Below are 14,198 nucleotides of genomic sequence, written 5' to 3'. Positions count from 1 at the left end.
TCAGAGGTGACAAAGACATCACACTTAGTTACAGACCACAGGACAAGCTGAAAAGCCATGCTGGAAATCAAGGAAAATATTTGCATTAGCACACTGTGCTTTCCAAAAGATGAAGGCATTGGAGCAACATTTGGGCAAGAGACTGTGAAGAAGAAAGGTGACCTGTGATAGAAAAGCTAATTCTGAGCATCTTCCAGCCCCAAGGGCTCAGGTCTGCACCTCACAGCTCCATCCCGCCTGTCTTTGCCACTCAGCAACTACACAGTGCATAGCCCCAGTGCTCATTGGTGCATTTCTCAGAAAAGACATGAGCGTTTCTATTTTTGACCTCCCAGTACAGTCTCAGATCATAAAACTCACTGACTTTGTGAACAATTGACTTGCTTGAAGTTCAGCTAAGCAATTCAAAGAGCTCAATACTCGTTTGGATTTAAATAAGGAGCCTCAAGATTTTAAACCAGCACCTCTGGAGGATGTGCATGCAAAAGATAAGGGTATTCATCCCTGAAGACTTCTAAGCCTTAAACGATTTCTACCAGGAGCAGGAAGAAATGACATTTCCTTTCCAACTCATATATTCTCAGGAGCCCCAGGGATGAGACGTTCCTGAGATGAGGAGTGGGACTCATCTATACAGCACGGCAAAATTTACATGTATCATTCTTGAATATTCATTAGGATATGAAGGGGAAAGGAGCATCGTGTTCAAACAGCACTTTCCACCTGGGTCATTATGCAGATGATGCAGTCTTTCACAGAGTTGTGCCAGATTGAGCTTTTGTCCCCAGATGAGAGGCAAAATGTGTTGGGACATAACCTGGGGAGCCAACACCTCTCTCAGAGGATCCTTGTACCCATCTCTAAACCCTGCTCTGTCCAGCTGATGCTTGTCTGGGATGCATAACCCTCATTTAGGAGAATCGTAAGCGATCCTTATGGGCGGGAGCAGCTTGCTTGCTCTCTTGTCCATTTGGCCTACTCGTTTCTTGATGTGAAAAACAGTAAGCTTACTTACTAACTTTCCCAACCAGGCTCCTAGAAACAGCCACCTCATAACCAGTTCTGTGCAGCCACTGCCCAAAACACACGTTCCCTGGGCCACTAACCTGCTCATTTCGAAGAGGAACCGGTCAGCCCTGGCCATGCGGTCCAGCTCGTGCTTATGCTCTTCCAGCAGGTCAACATCACCCTTTTCAGGAACAAACTTCAGGAGCTAAACAAGGGAAAGCACACTGGTGGACAAGAGGTCCAGGCAGAGTTTTTCAGGAGCAAAACAGTAATTTATATACTCGAATTTACTACCTTTTCAGCATGTATAGACAGAGAACCCAAGGCACTTCTGAAATAAGTGTTTTTGCTGTCCCTGTGACTTTCCTCCCACTACTCCATCACATTAGTGTCTCTTGCTTCTGCCCTGCCATTGCTCTGGTTTTACAACAGATATACTACATCTGTTCCAAGGAGGTTTCGACATCAGCTCTGCCAGAGGACTTTGATTTGCTGCAATTCTACCTATTTGCAGATGAAGATTTTGTGCAATGAATCTTCCTGCTTCTCTGCTGAAAGTGCAATTACCAGCTCAACTTTAAGGACCGGTGCATAACATGCTTCCAAAGGGATTCAGAGGGGGTGAACAATGGGATTCGCTTTTTGAGGACTGCACAAATGCCGAACAAGCCTTCAAAAATGATCCCCCACTGAGCACAAACTTCAAGCTGCAGCCACAAAATGGGCAACTGGCCCAGTCTTGGGGTCCCAGGACAGATCCAGCGTACAGGCATGGCACATGGGAGGCCATGCTGCTCCCAGTGGCAATGCTACAAACAAACTGCTTTTCTGCTGCTCCAGCCCTCTTGGGTGTTTTTTCAACATGCAGTTGTTAAATAATCCGGGGCCCTGACAGACTTCTTAAAGCTGTGGTCTGGTCCGAAGAGCCTTGCACAGTGTGGTCTTAGCATGAAGCAACTATGGAGGAGCACAAGACGCACTGCCCACCTGCTCCAGCATGTCTTTTGGGAGGTCCTCCTGCTCGTCCATTGTCAAAATTGCTCGTTTGATCTCGTCATTCGAGAGTTTCAGCCTGGGAGATGGAGGGGAAGGAGAGTTATTCCCAGCACAGCAATTGCACAACATTCAGGAGCATTCCATTACACACCCATGCAACACGAACAGCTTAATTCCCAGCCAGGAGGAGAACACAAGAACATTATACAGTGTCTTATGAAGAAGGACATATGAGAAACGTGGTAGGACTGTGCAAGGCACAGCACAGAACAGCCCTGGCCACACTGCAAACAGGGTGGGTGGTGTGTATCAAACGCCACCGGCCAGTTCCCTCTCCCCACACCACAGCTGCCATCCCGTTTTATACTGTCTTGTAAGTATTGCAAGTAGTATATTATCACATATTAAAAATACATAACTTATATGTAACTATTGCCCAACAATGCTGCTCCTGCAGTGCCAGCATCCCCGAAGGCCACAGGGCCATCAAGGGTCACACTCCCTGTCAGCAGCGCAGCACACCCTGGGCTCAGGAGAGCAGCTCAGCGCTGCCCCTCAACCCCTAAAGAAAATATGGCAAATTGCTGATGCTTTTCTTGAACATTGCTTCTCCCACCCCTCACAGCCACCTTTGACTGGAGTCTCCCTCTAGGAAAACAGGGAAAGAAATCCAAAATCTGGGGAAGCATCCCAGGAAGCCCTCCAGATTATTTATGTATTTTTTTGAGAGGCAGGGATTCAATGTGCTTGGAAGTGTTAAGAGGCTAGAAATCAGCCTCGCCTCTACCTTGTTCCTCCTCTACTTGATGTAACAGGAATTGAAAACGTAGCCTCAAATTTGAGGTTTCTAAAACCACAGACCACTGTATCCCAGCAAGCAACACCAGTCTGGTCTTCCCTGGTAGTGGTTTATTTGACAGCTGCCTGAACCAAGCTGAGGCAATAGACAGATAGAAAGATGCCCTCAGCAATTCCTGGGCTAGAAAAGCAGTTAATTACAGTTTAATATGTCTGCAGCACTCCCTATGACTGCTCCCTGCAAAGACTTTGATTGTAAAACCACACATATTTTAATTCACATTTTATGAATGCATTGAGGTTCATAAAATAATCTAAATGTAAAAGAGGGAAAGCCCAGAAACTGCTGCCAACATCCTATTCCTTGCCCAGCTTGCAGTGATGGTTAAAGCCATTGCAACAGATACAGTTTAAGAACAAAATCCCCTGTACTTGCAGGCAGGGAAGAGTTGCGCAGTTGAGAAGACCTGTCTGTGGGCTTTGAGGAAACTCATAGCCCCAGTCTTGGCAATCAGTGCTGCCAAGAGATGCTGAAACACTGGATGTGGCTCAAAGGAATGAGCTGAAACCAGAAACACACCCTATGGTGGGATGTGAGACCTTGGAAGTCAACCTGATCAGCAGATCAAAAAGAAGACTGGGAGATGACTTGATCACTAAGTAATTAAACAAGGGAGGTATTTTTCACCCTGGCTTCTTTTCAGGGGTTAGACTGAGACCACCAAGTTAGCTTTTGGAAGATGAAGCTAAGGCAGGAAGGGTGCTGGTCTTTAAGAGCAGGATAGCCAGGGCTTAGTTTGTTTTGAAATCTTTTGTTCAAGACTGGAAGTGAAGGATTAGCTCTACCAAGGCAGGTGGATCTTACAGACCTGGCAAGTACATATTTGCTCTTTGTGAGTCTATGTTTCTCATCCTGTACCTGGGTCCTCTCTCACCTCCTGCTTGAGGAAGATCCCAAGAGATGGTTTGCAGAATGAGGAGTTAAAATTTCACCTCAGGCAGGAAGCTCAGTGTGTGCTGAGCAGCAGCCAGGACAACCGCTATGGATGCTTTACAAGGAGCAAACCAGGATCTGTGGAAAATGTCCCCTCTGCTGCTTGCCGTGATGACACCCTACCGGTCCTGTACAAAGGCAGTGCTCAAGGATGGACATGACCTGTGGTGGGAAATGAAGCTGCAGAAAGACTCTTCTGACACCCAAGCAGTGACACGAGAGCGCAGACTGCCAATGAATGTTACACCGGTCACCACCCCAGTGAAAAGCAGACACTGCCTGTGTTCGGACATTTTGGGGGATCCCTAGGAGGCACAGATGCTCTTGGGAGAAGGGGGTGAGTGGGCAGCTACCCCTTGTCCAAAGTGAACACCTAAAGCACATGCTTTACTGTGATCGTCTTCAGAATGTTGGTGAAAGACGAGGGTGACTTTTGTAAGCCCTGCTCATTAAAAGTAAAGTCAGCAATAAAACGTATTTAAAAAGAGAGGCTGAAAAATCTTTTCCCAGGAATCATTACAACCCAGTGCCAAGAACAAGAGCCTGCCCCTGCATCCACAGAGAGCAAGCCAGAAGAAAACAGCTTCTCAGAGAATTTGATGGGAAAGGGGCCAGTGAAAGCTAGAAGCTTATCTATAACCACAATAATTATCATTGTTGGCAGCAGCTGTTGAACGTGAGCCGGCTGAGAGGAACGGGGTCACAGGACTTGCTGTCACAGGGATTTAAAGCCAGCAGCCCGCTGATGCGACGTGACAGCTCGCCAGCCTGACAAGCGCAAGGCTATTTTGAGTGGCTTTTGTAGAATCCCGCAGAGGACGTAATAAGTGTGAAGGGGAAAAATGGATTCCGCCGGGAAAGGGACGCGCCCTCTTGAAAAGCCACATTCATTTGAGAAAAATGCTTCATGCCGCCTCACCAGAGAGAGGAATCAAACGAGCCGTTCACCGCCAGCACAGGCAGAAAGCGATGGAGCAAGGGCTTGATTTGCATCTTTCGGGACACAACACTTAAAACAGACATATGTACTCGGGAAGTGAAATCAAGGATATGGTGGCTTCATAGAGGAACACCCACTAATGCACTGACATCGCCAGAGCATTCTCCAGAAACAGGAAGAAAAAAGAAAGTGTTAAAAATATTCTTGTGCTGCATTACAAGCCGGAGGAAAATCCAGTGATCTCACTGTGCAGTAATTTCTCCCAAAGCAAGGGAAACGGGCAAAAAAATAAATCTACAGAGAGAGATAAAGTATTTCACTGGCCGTAATCTTTCCACACTGCAAGCCAGACAATGCCTGGTGAGCTTACAAACGTCTGGGCTAAATGAGGAGCTGAGCTTGCAGGTCCTTTCGCATGTGAAAGTCTGCTCATCCCCACAGTGGTTGCACGACAGAGGATGGGGAGCAGCAGCCCAGCTGCAGCAAGCTGCTCTGCAAAACTAGTCCCTCAGCAACACTGGGACCAGGGACTCGCTGCTCTGCCCAGGCAGAGATGAAAAGTTTGCCCAGGGGCACATGGAGTCTGCTGGAGATGCAGGGACTAGGCCTGAGCTCACCAGCAGGATGCCTGTGCTTTATCCCCACAATGCCCTTCCTTTTAGATGCTTAGCATCAAGAGTAAATCACCCAAAGGGATTCTGGTGACAGAAACTGGATGGTGGTCCCTTGCAGAAGTGGAGGAAGGAGTAGATTCGGCTGCTGCTGCAGTGCTAGAGAAATGCTCTGCCTAGCTGTCTCCTTTTCCCACTCATCCCCAGGAGCAATATGGGACAAACCCCAGAAGCACCCCCAAAGTGGCTCACACAAGCTGCTGCTTCCCCAGAGCCACTCGTCTGCACAGCGCCCCATTGCTATGGGAGATGCCTGGGAAAAGCTGTATGAGAGTCCTGGGGACTATCCTGCAGGGCAGGTCTGATGCTGCCTCTCCCCTTTGAAATGACACAAAGGGGAGGGCAGACAGGCAGTAGGCTCCCTCATGCCCTTTTTGTAGGATTGACTCATTTCCAGCCATTGCTTTCTTGGAAGAGAAAGGTTTGCTGGTGAGATGAAATGAAGACCTTTACCCAGTAATACACACGACTTTGAAGTTAGGTGCTGGTATAGCTCCCCTTCCCACCAAAGGGGCTATTTGTGTGTTTAACTTTCAATTAGACACTTAAACCTCTGCCTAAATTACACCGAAACCCAGCTGGACTATCTCAGCCTAAGTATGGCAGGGAGCAGCCCAGCCAGTGCCCTGAATCCCATGGCTTTACTTGCTAATAGCTGGCTGCGTCAGACATACTCATTTGCCTGCTGCTTTAAACCCTGCTTTCATCATCATGCTTTTTATTTGGACTGCTAGGAACCATGAAAATCCCCAGAAGCAACCCAGAGCAGAGCCAGCTACAAACACAGCAATTCTACCACCAAACACTGTGGCACATGGCTCACTGCACTCATCGCTCCTGCTGCCCGGGGCCTTCACACCACCTCTGGGTGAGCTTGAAGAAGCACCAGGGACGGTGAGTTACCTATCCAGAGGGGTTTTATTTTCAGACATCATTTGCTACATGTTTTCTAGCGAAGAAAACCAGCCGGGCTGCTCGGGCAAGGCCGCAGCTCGTGCCAACCCATGGTCTGGGAAAACAGTATTTCGGAGCTGTGGCTGCAAGCCCAACCTGGCAGTGATGGTGCTCCATCCTGGCTGGTCCTGGGTGGCACAAAAGTTCCTGTGCTTCCAGGAAGCAAAGTGAATATTTCTGAATGGAGCTATATTTTACTGTTGTTGGGATGATTTTTTTTTCTTCTTTCTGAGCGAGTCAGGAACAAGTGGCTTTTTCTGCTACTGTTTGGGTTTTGTTGTTTTGTTTTCAAGCAGCTGTGCTGATGGTTCATCCTTTCAGACCACTGTAGTCTAGCTTCTCCTCTCTCAGGAGTCAGTCTTATTGGAGTAGTTAACTTGCCAAAAAAGGTTCCTTTTATCCCCTTGGCAGCAATACGGGGATTGGACTGAATTGCTGGTAGCAGTGCTGAGCCCCCCCGGCGAGGGACACGCGGGAGGCTGTATCCCAGTAGGGCTGGGCAGTTGTAAAAGGGGGACAATCAGAAACCCAGATGTCGTACAGGACACCTGTGTGGGCAGCCAGGCCCTGGGTGAGTTATGCTGCTGCTCCCTACACCCTCCAGATACCCAGTGCTTTTGTGAAGCTAACAGAGACCCTCTTCAACCACCATCAGAGAACAAACAAAACCCAGGCTGAGGAAGATAAAAGGTAAAATCAACCCTCCCCCAGCCCTTGCAAAGGCTCACCAGGTACCCCAGCCCCCCTGGGCCTTTTTAGGGAGAGCGAATTGCCACGTACCCAGTTAATCGCATTTCCCTCCCATGCCACCTCACCACGCATGGTGTAAAGCTATAGCTGGGTTCAGGTGTCACTGGCTCTCCTCCTGTGCTGGCTCCTGTCATTAAACCCCTCCTCAGGGATAAGCAGCACCCCGCAGCCCAAGGCAGGGTATTAAGCATTCCCCCACTTCCCAAAGGGCGAGAAAGCATTAACCATACCTGGAGAGGAGGATATTGCAATTCTGAGCTCTCCGACCATCTATGACTGAAAGCTCCTTGACTTTATGCCTGGAGCTCAAAGTGTCATCGATAGCATCTTCCTTCTACAATAAAATAAGGAAAAAAAAAAAAAAAGGGAAAGAAATGCCTGGAGAAAAGCCACGGAGAAGCAAAGACATTTAGTACTCTCAGCACATAGCAGCATGATACACAGCCGGCCCCCATTAATCAGAAGTGTCACCATGGGTTATGGGTAAAACCCATCGCCTGTAACTGAAACACAGTAAGTCATTTCATAAACCAGAGCTGGCTTTGAAGCCACTGGTTAGAAATGTAAATATTTTCTCAGACAGGGAAGATTTAAATATCTGCAAACACACAGGCGCTGCTGAATAAATAAAGCCAGACTTTCTTAGCATACATATTTGTGATACTTCATTAAACCCTTGCATGAAATATTTCATTACAGGCTGCTGCACACACTCAGCAACACTCTCATTCTCCACCCCTGCTCCAAACATCTGCAATTGCCCTTCACACATCAGTCCTCTCAAGCAAGCTAACCAGTGCAAGCTACCAGACTTGCAAATGGAACCTGCAGCATTTGCTGCTCTTTGAGTGAAATCCACCCAAAATAAGGGATTTGAAAGCAGGAATTGGTATGGCATAAGCACCTACATTTCCTAGGCAGCTTAAATATGTTTCCTTCAAACCAGTAACAATACGTCAATTGTTGTTTGTGGGTGAATGGACAGATCTACAGAACACCAGTTTTGCAGGGTTGCCCGAAGGGTTCATACTGCCCCCAGTTTTAATTTACCATATCACATGTTTCAACAAGGTTAATCAATTAAAAGACAGCTATTTAATCCTTCTGGATGGAACACAACTTGGAGCTGCAAGGTCCCACACACTACAGATCCACACCACGTCTCTAAGCACAGCAGACCTGTCATGCAGCCACTGCACAGGTTGACAGTCAGCACATAAGTTTCCATTTTTTACTCTTTTTCTTGTTTGAATGAAAACCAAAACAAACCAACCAACCAAACAAAAACCAACAGCCCCTCTAGGAGAAGCAGGAAGCTGCTGGGACAAGTAGCACAGAGAAGGCAGTGGCAGGTGAGCCCAAAGTCACCTACCACCTGATGCCCCTCTTGTGTGCCTTGCCTGCTCTGATGAAACAGAGCTTCAACCATAGGTATGACTTATTTCCATTTTTCAAATAGCGAAAATGCCCAGGGGTAAGAGCTTCTCTGTGTTAAGCTGCATCTAAAAAGTCAAGCCCTGGACTCAGACATTGCCTTTGATATCAGTCCAGACAGGAGAGGGAAGTCTCTTACTTACCAGCCTCCCCAGCATCAACTTTCAAGCTGCTACTCCTGGTCATCTTTGTGCCTCTCTGATTTAATCCCCATTTTGCAGCATGTTAACCCCCCACAGCAGCACACATGTTCCCCACATGCCCAGCCCCATGCTCTTCCTGCCCTCACCACTCATGGGTGCCAAGCTCCTGAGGATGCTTGCTTACCTGTCTGGAGTTACCATTCACAAAGAAGTCCTACAGCCATAGCAGAAGCATGGAAAAAGGCAGTAAAAACACATGCAGTTCAGTGATCTCAGCAAAACTAAAAGGAACTGAATCACAGACAAGGCGAGGGTGCAACACAGGGAGGGGCTGGCAGCATTGGGAGGCACCCAGGGACTACCAGCACCAAGATAGGAGAGATGCACATGAAAATGTGGTGAGGATTAAAAGATGCACAGAAGGGGAGGGCTGATGGGAGAGGTGGCTCCCTGAATGGATCAGGCCAAGGTGCTGGTGTGCAAGGAGTTGAGGAGGGGACATGGGATGAGGTGGGAAGATTCTGGCGAAGCCCTGCAACCACTCTGTGCAAGAGTCAGCGAGTGCTGGCCCAAAGGCACAGCACTGCTCAGCTCGCCGTGCTGGGGGAGAAAATTGCTGGATTTTGCAAATCTGGAGGACTGAAATGCCAACGTGACTGCCAGGAAAAATAGGGCTTTCAAGTGGAAATTACGAGAGGTTCATCCCGGAGCAAATGTGGCCGCAGCAAAACTTTACCATTTGCCATGGCAACAAGTTTCCCCTTGACTTCTCCTCTGACAGGAACAACCATCCTTCTCCAGGGCTTGGCAGCCTGGCCAAATGCCACCCTGATGCCCCACTGACACCGCACTTTTCCAAAGACCTGGTTCTCCTGCTGGGCTCCCTGCCTAGACTGGAAGCATGTGCAGCAAAGCCAGCAGCACACATACACGCATGCACACACGACGGTTTTCCTTCCTCATTCCCTGGGGTGCATCTTTTTTTATGTGTGTGTTTGGCTCAAGAGACCACCCAGCACCTCTGTGACAGGCAGGGAGGTTTCAAAGGTTCAAAAATGGTTCCTTTTATTTATTTATCTGTTTTTAACAGAAGGCAGGCAATGATGAGAGGTGGTAGGTGGGTCCAGATACACTTGGTTTAAAAGAATGCTTCCCTCCAGCCTTCAAACCAGCCTCATCTTTGCACCTTTCCCTTGCGCAAACTGTGATCCAGCCTCTGCTGCAGGATGATGTTGTAAGAAGGAGTGGAGTAAGCTTTAAATCTGCTGTCACATTTCCTACAAGCATTCCCCACCCCTGTTGTCCCTGGCCCCTGTGCAGGTCAATCTTGCTCGCACAGAGGAGCTCGAGGCTTTTCTCCTTTCATCCTTTTTTGGGAGATGAATTCTTTCCCAGATCACTGCTAAGCCCCTGCTTCATCAACACATATGTTTTCCACTTGGCCCTGGCTTTTACATCACTCACTGCTGCAGGACCTGCCAGGACTGCCCTGGCTGTGTCACTGCCACTTATCAGCATTGTTCCCAGCCTCTTCCCCCTTTTCAGGCTCTCAAAACATCTGACAGAGGTGCAGACTCCTGTGTAGCACATGTAAACCCTGACAGCCCTAGACTTGTTTTTTTCCGTTATCACATGCACATCCTTAAGCAGCTAACCCAGTCCTGCTGGGTCTTCACACCACAGCCTGAAACTCAGACTTCCTGTTGGGATTTTTGTTATATCTAGCAAGATTGGTAAATGTTGGTATTATGTACAGCTGTGGGGCTGAGCCCTTCTCTTGGGACCGACACATTTGCAGAGCCTCAGCAGTCAGGATGGGGAGGATACAGGCTCTCCTGACAGCTCAGGGCAAGTACCAGTACTTTGTCCAACATGGCGCAGGGATGCTCCCAGACTGAGCCCCAGGAAGCCCTGAGGGCTCCTGTTCTCCATATGTGGAAAGGGCCTTTCCTGAGAGCTCCAGAGCTCATTTCATAGCCTGTGGCATGGGAAAAGCATTTAAAAAGATGCTTAAAATTAAGTGCGTCATTAAGTCTCACATCTGTGCACTACTTAGAGACTCCCAGGCACTGTGGCAATGAAACCTGCCAAATCCCATCAACAGCAGCTCCATAGGAGCCACTGGTAGGGTGCTCAGAGAGTTCTCTGCACCACACATGCCTCTACTTGCTGCCCTCAAACCCTGCTGGCGTACTGGCCACAGTGATTTACCACTCAGCCATGCAGTTTCAGAGCCCTGGTTTGCTCAGGGCGTGGACAGACAGACAGAGCCCAATGCCCTAGGTCCTGTGGATGTTGTGTCTCAAGACAAGTGAGAGGTGGAACCACTGAGCAAGTGATTTTTGGCCATGTACTCAAGACAGGGAGCAGGGAGGAGAAATTCCTGCTCCTCCCCTGCTTATTCTGGACAGACACCAGATTTCACTAGAGCTCCAAAATGCTTCAAGTTAATAAGGCATTAGTTCATTGTCCTTCCCTGAAAGGACAGGCTATTCACATGGGGCTCCTAAAGCCCCCACACTGAGTGTGAAGTGCCCCATGGTGTGCATGTGTTATCTTAAGGAGCACATCTAATTCCACATGCTGGTGTGTGCATGGCAACTGAGCAGAGCCATGCTGCTGGCAACACCGGGGCACACAGCCAGGCACCTCTACCCATGCTGGGACTGCAAGTGGGGGCACCCTGGGGACCAGCAGGGGAGCAATCCCATGCCCTCAGGTCCAGGGGGAAGCATCCCATCACTTGACTCACTGTGCTACCTGTGAAGCCTGGGTGAGCCAAAAGGAACTTGTGCATCGTACTCCAAAGGGTGGCTTTAGCGGCGGCAGCATCTCACAGGTGGGATTTTACTTCCTCTTTCCCAATTTCCCTTCCAGATGCTCTCGCAGCATCTTCTGCCAGTCCCACCCCAGTCCCTGCCTCCCTTGTTCAACTCCTCTTCAGTCCTCACCCCAGCTGGGCCAAAAGCCTGCATCACAGCTTTCCTCGCAGCATCCCCCCCCCAGCATCTTCCCCTTCTTGCTGGCCCAGACCTCACCAGCCGTTCCACCCAGCAGGACCTCGGCCAAGCCATAGTATTTTTAAATTCCTGCCTGGCAATAATCCACAGCACACCAGGTGATTCAGAACTTAGCAGGCAAGCCAGAGGGCAAACCATCCTGCTGACACACCACGTTTCTATTCTTGCTCCCCTTCCATTTCCATTTCTTGTCTTCAGACATGCCCTTCAGTAGGTATGAGTCAAGCTCCAAAAAAGCTGGAGTAAAGACCCAGCACCGTGGTCACCTATTCCCAAAACACACCAGGGCAGCATGTACTTCTGATGGGTCACTCCTGATATCTGCCCTTCTGTAATCCATCCTGATCTTTCCCTCAATTAGCCTGTGGAAGAGATTAAACTCTCGCATTGCCTAAGGAGCTTATATGTCGGGTCCATTGCTTCCCAGCACTGTACCTCTGCCTGAGCCTGGCAAGAGCAGGACAAGCTGTTCTCTCCTCCCAGCAATGCAGCCAGACGTTCAGCAGGTGAACGTGTTTTTTCAGCCTTACTCCTTGTTTTTTCTCCTGCCTTCTTGAAAAACTCATTGGTTTTGCCCATTGTGGTCCTGCCTGGGGTAAAGTAAGTGTCTAATTTTCTTCGTGTGCTTTGATGCCTTCCAAACTGGGGCCATATTGCTTGAGCAGGAGATTAAAAAGCAGAGACTTTTGCCTGTAGTGTCATTATTTTGGTTTGGGATTTGCTTTTGTGTTCAAAGCTCACATTTTGCTCTGGGCTCACTACAAAAATAAAAGAAGAGATCCACCCATGGTAGATGTGGGCAAAACTTAGTCCTTCTTGGCCAGAGAGGGACAGAAATTTTCCACCCAATACAGGCACGAAGCAGTTGCTGTGAAGAGCAATCCAAAAATATTACCCAACTGTGGCCACATCTGGGGGCTATTTTCATATATTCTCTGCCTCTTGTTTTGTTTGGGTTTTTTTGCTGATCCATCTTCATTTCACACGTGGTCAGGTGCATGGTCAGGGGCAAAAATCAGACACATTGAGCCATGAACGGCCACTTCAATGCAAAGGCACTGGGCATTTTGCCCAGGGAAGTTGTGAATGCTCCATCCCTGGCTGTGTTCAAGGCCAGGTTGGACGAGGCCTTGGGTGGCATTGGTTTAGTGTGAGGTGTCCCTGCCCATGGCAGGGGGGTTGGAACTAGGTGATCTTCAAGTCCTTTCTAACCCTAACTATTCTATGATTCTTTGATTCTATGTGGATGACAGGATGAAGCAGATTGAGTCGATCTGGCAAACACAGTGTTGGTATGAAGTAATGATGGGAGATGTGTCTTGAGACCACAAGTGAAACTGCATGATCTCGCAATGGTGACACCTTGCCCATATCCCCACATGCACCCTGTGCCAGCCGTTACCTGCTGTCTTTGGTAGGCAGAGAACGTCCTTTCCAGGTCTTCGAGATCCAGGATTTTGAACACTCTTGCATCATCTATATCGGCCCACACAGTGCCTGCCAGCTTGTTCTGCAAGACAGCAGGAGCACTGCAGGTTGGGGGTCCCCTGCCCACCTGACCTTACATCAACAGGGTAGCCATCTGGCACCTCTGGTTTCACTGCCCAAATCATTGCCCAGCTTACCTCTGGCAGCTTGGACCAGTTGAAGGACTTGAGGGCGTTCGTCGGCTGTGGGATGCTCTTCTTCTTGAGGGCAAAGCCCAGAGGTGCTCCAGGAGGAGGCATCACCCCATCCAGGGGTGGGGGACCAGGAGGGGGTGGGGGACCACCTGGAGGGGGTGGTGGGGGTGGAGGGGGTGGGGGACACCCCCCTGGGGGCGGAGGTGGTGGAGGAGGGGGAAGAAGGGATCCAGGAGCTGGACAAGGTAAAGGGCCACCAGGAGCTCCTGGTGGCAATGGAGGTCCTCCAGGGCTGGCAGCACAGATTGCCCTCTGGGAGAGAAAGAGAAGAGGGGACTGGTAATGTGGAGCCAGGGGACCCCACCCAAGAAATGCCCCCATGCTGATTTTTAATTGTTTTTGCCAAAAAAATTAATCAGCATAGGGAGCACTCAAAAGCTTTAGCATGCCTGACTGAGGTCCGATGCAGCTGAGAGGCAAAATCACCCCATCAACACAGATGGACATCTTGGTGGCCCTCCCATCAAGAATCGCTGTCAACCCCCTGTGCTGCTCAGCCTGCAGGAATCACCCTATGGTGTTTGCAGGGAGGTTGGGACTGGGCCACAATGGGGAGGAGGTTTGGGGCCTCACCCTGCTCATCTCGTGGAGTTGCACCGTGAGATCTGCCACTTGCTGCTTGACCTGCTTGTGCTCGCTGGACTCCTTCTCCAGCTTCTCCTTCATCTTGTTCAGTGTCTGCATCATTTCTTCCTTCTCCTGGGCCTTGGCATCACACTCCCGCTCCTTCTTTTCCAGCTTCTGCTGAAGCTCAGTGTGCTCTGAAACAGGCCCATGAGACCACTTTCGGGTGACAAACATTCCCTTT

At 49.3% G+C, this 14,198-nt stretch overlaps 1 protein-coding gene across 2 annotated transcripts in view; it reads right to left on the bottom strand.

Annotated features, from left to right (window-relative positions):
• DAAM1 (dishevelled associated activator of morphogenesis 1) overlaps nt 1-14,198 on the bottom strand; it is a 97,176-nt gene that overhangs the window by 14,741 nt on the left and 68,237 nt on the right. For both annotated transcript variants that reach the window (XM_065684417.1, XM_065684418.1), the window contains exons 14-19: nt 13,964-14,151; nt 13,334-13,642; nt 13,111-13,218; nt 7,342-7,445; nt 1,996-2,080; nt 1,107-1,213 (exon numbers count right to left, since the gene is read on the bottom strand). In XM_065684417.1, coding sequence (XP_065540489.1) covers nt 1,107-1,213; nt 1,996-2,080; nt 7,342-7,445; nt 13,111-13,218; nt 13,334-13,642; nt 13,964-14,151 — 901 coding nt within the window. The remainder of the gene's footprint in view (nt 1-1,106; nt 1,214-1,995; nt 2,081-7,341; nt 7,446-13,110; nt 13,219-13,333; nt 13,643-13,963; nt 14,152-14,198) is intronic.

The sequence above is a fragment of the Lathamus discolor genome, chromosome 6 (assembly GCF_037157495.1).
Source record: "Lathamus discolor isolate bLatDis1 chromosome 6, bLatDis1.hap1, whole genome shotgun sequence".
Classification (NCBI taxonomy): Eukaryota; Metazoa; Chordata; class Aves; order Psittaciformes; family Psittacidae; genus Lathamus; species Lathamus discolor.
This window is presented reverse-complemented; position numbering and strand designations above follow the sequence as displayed.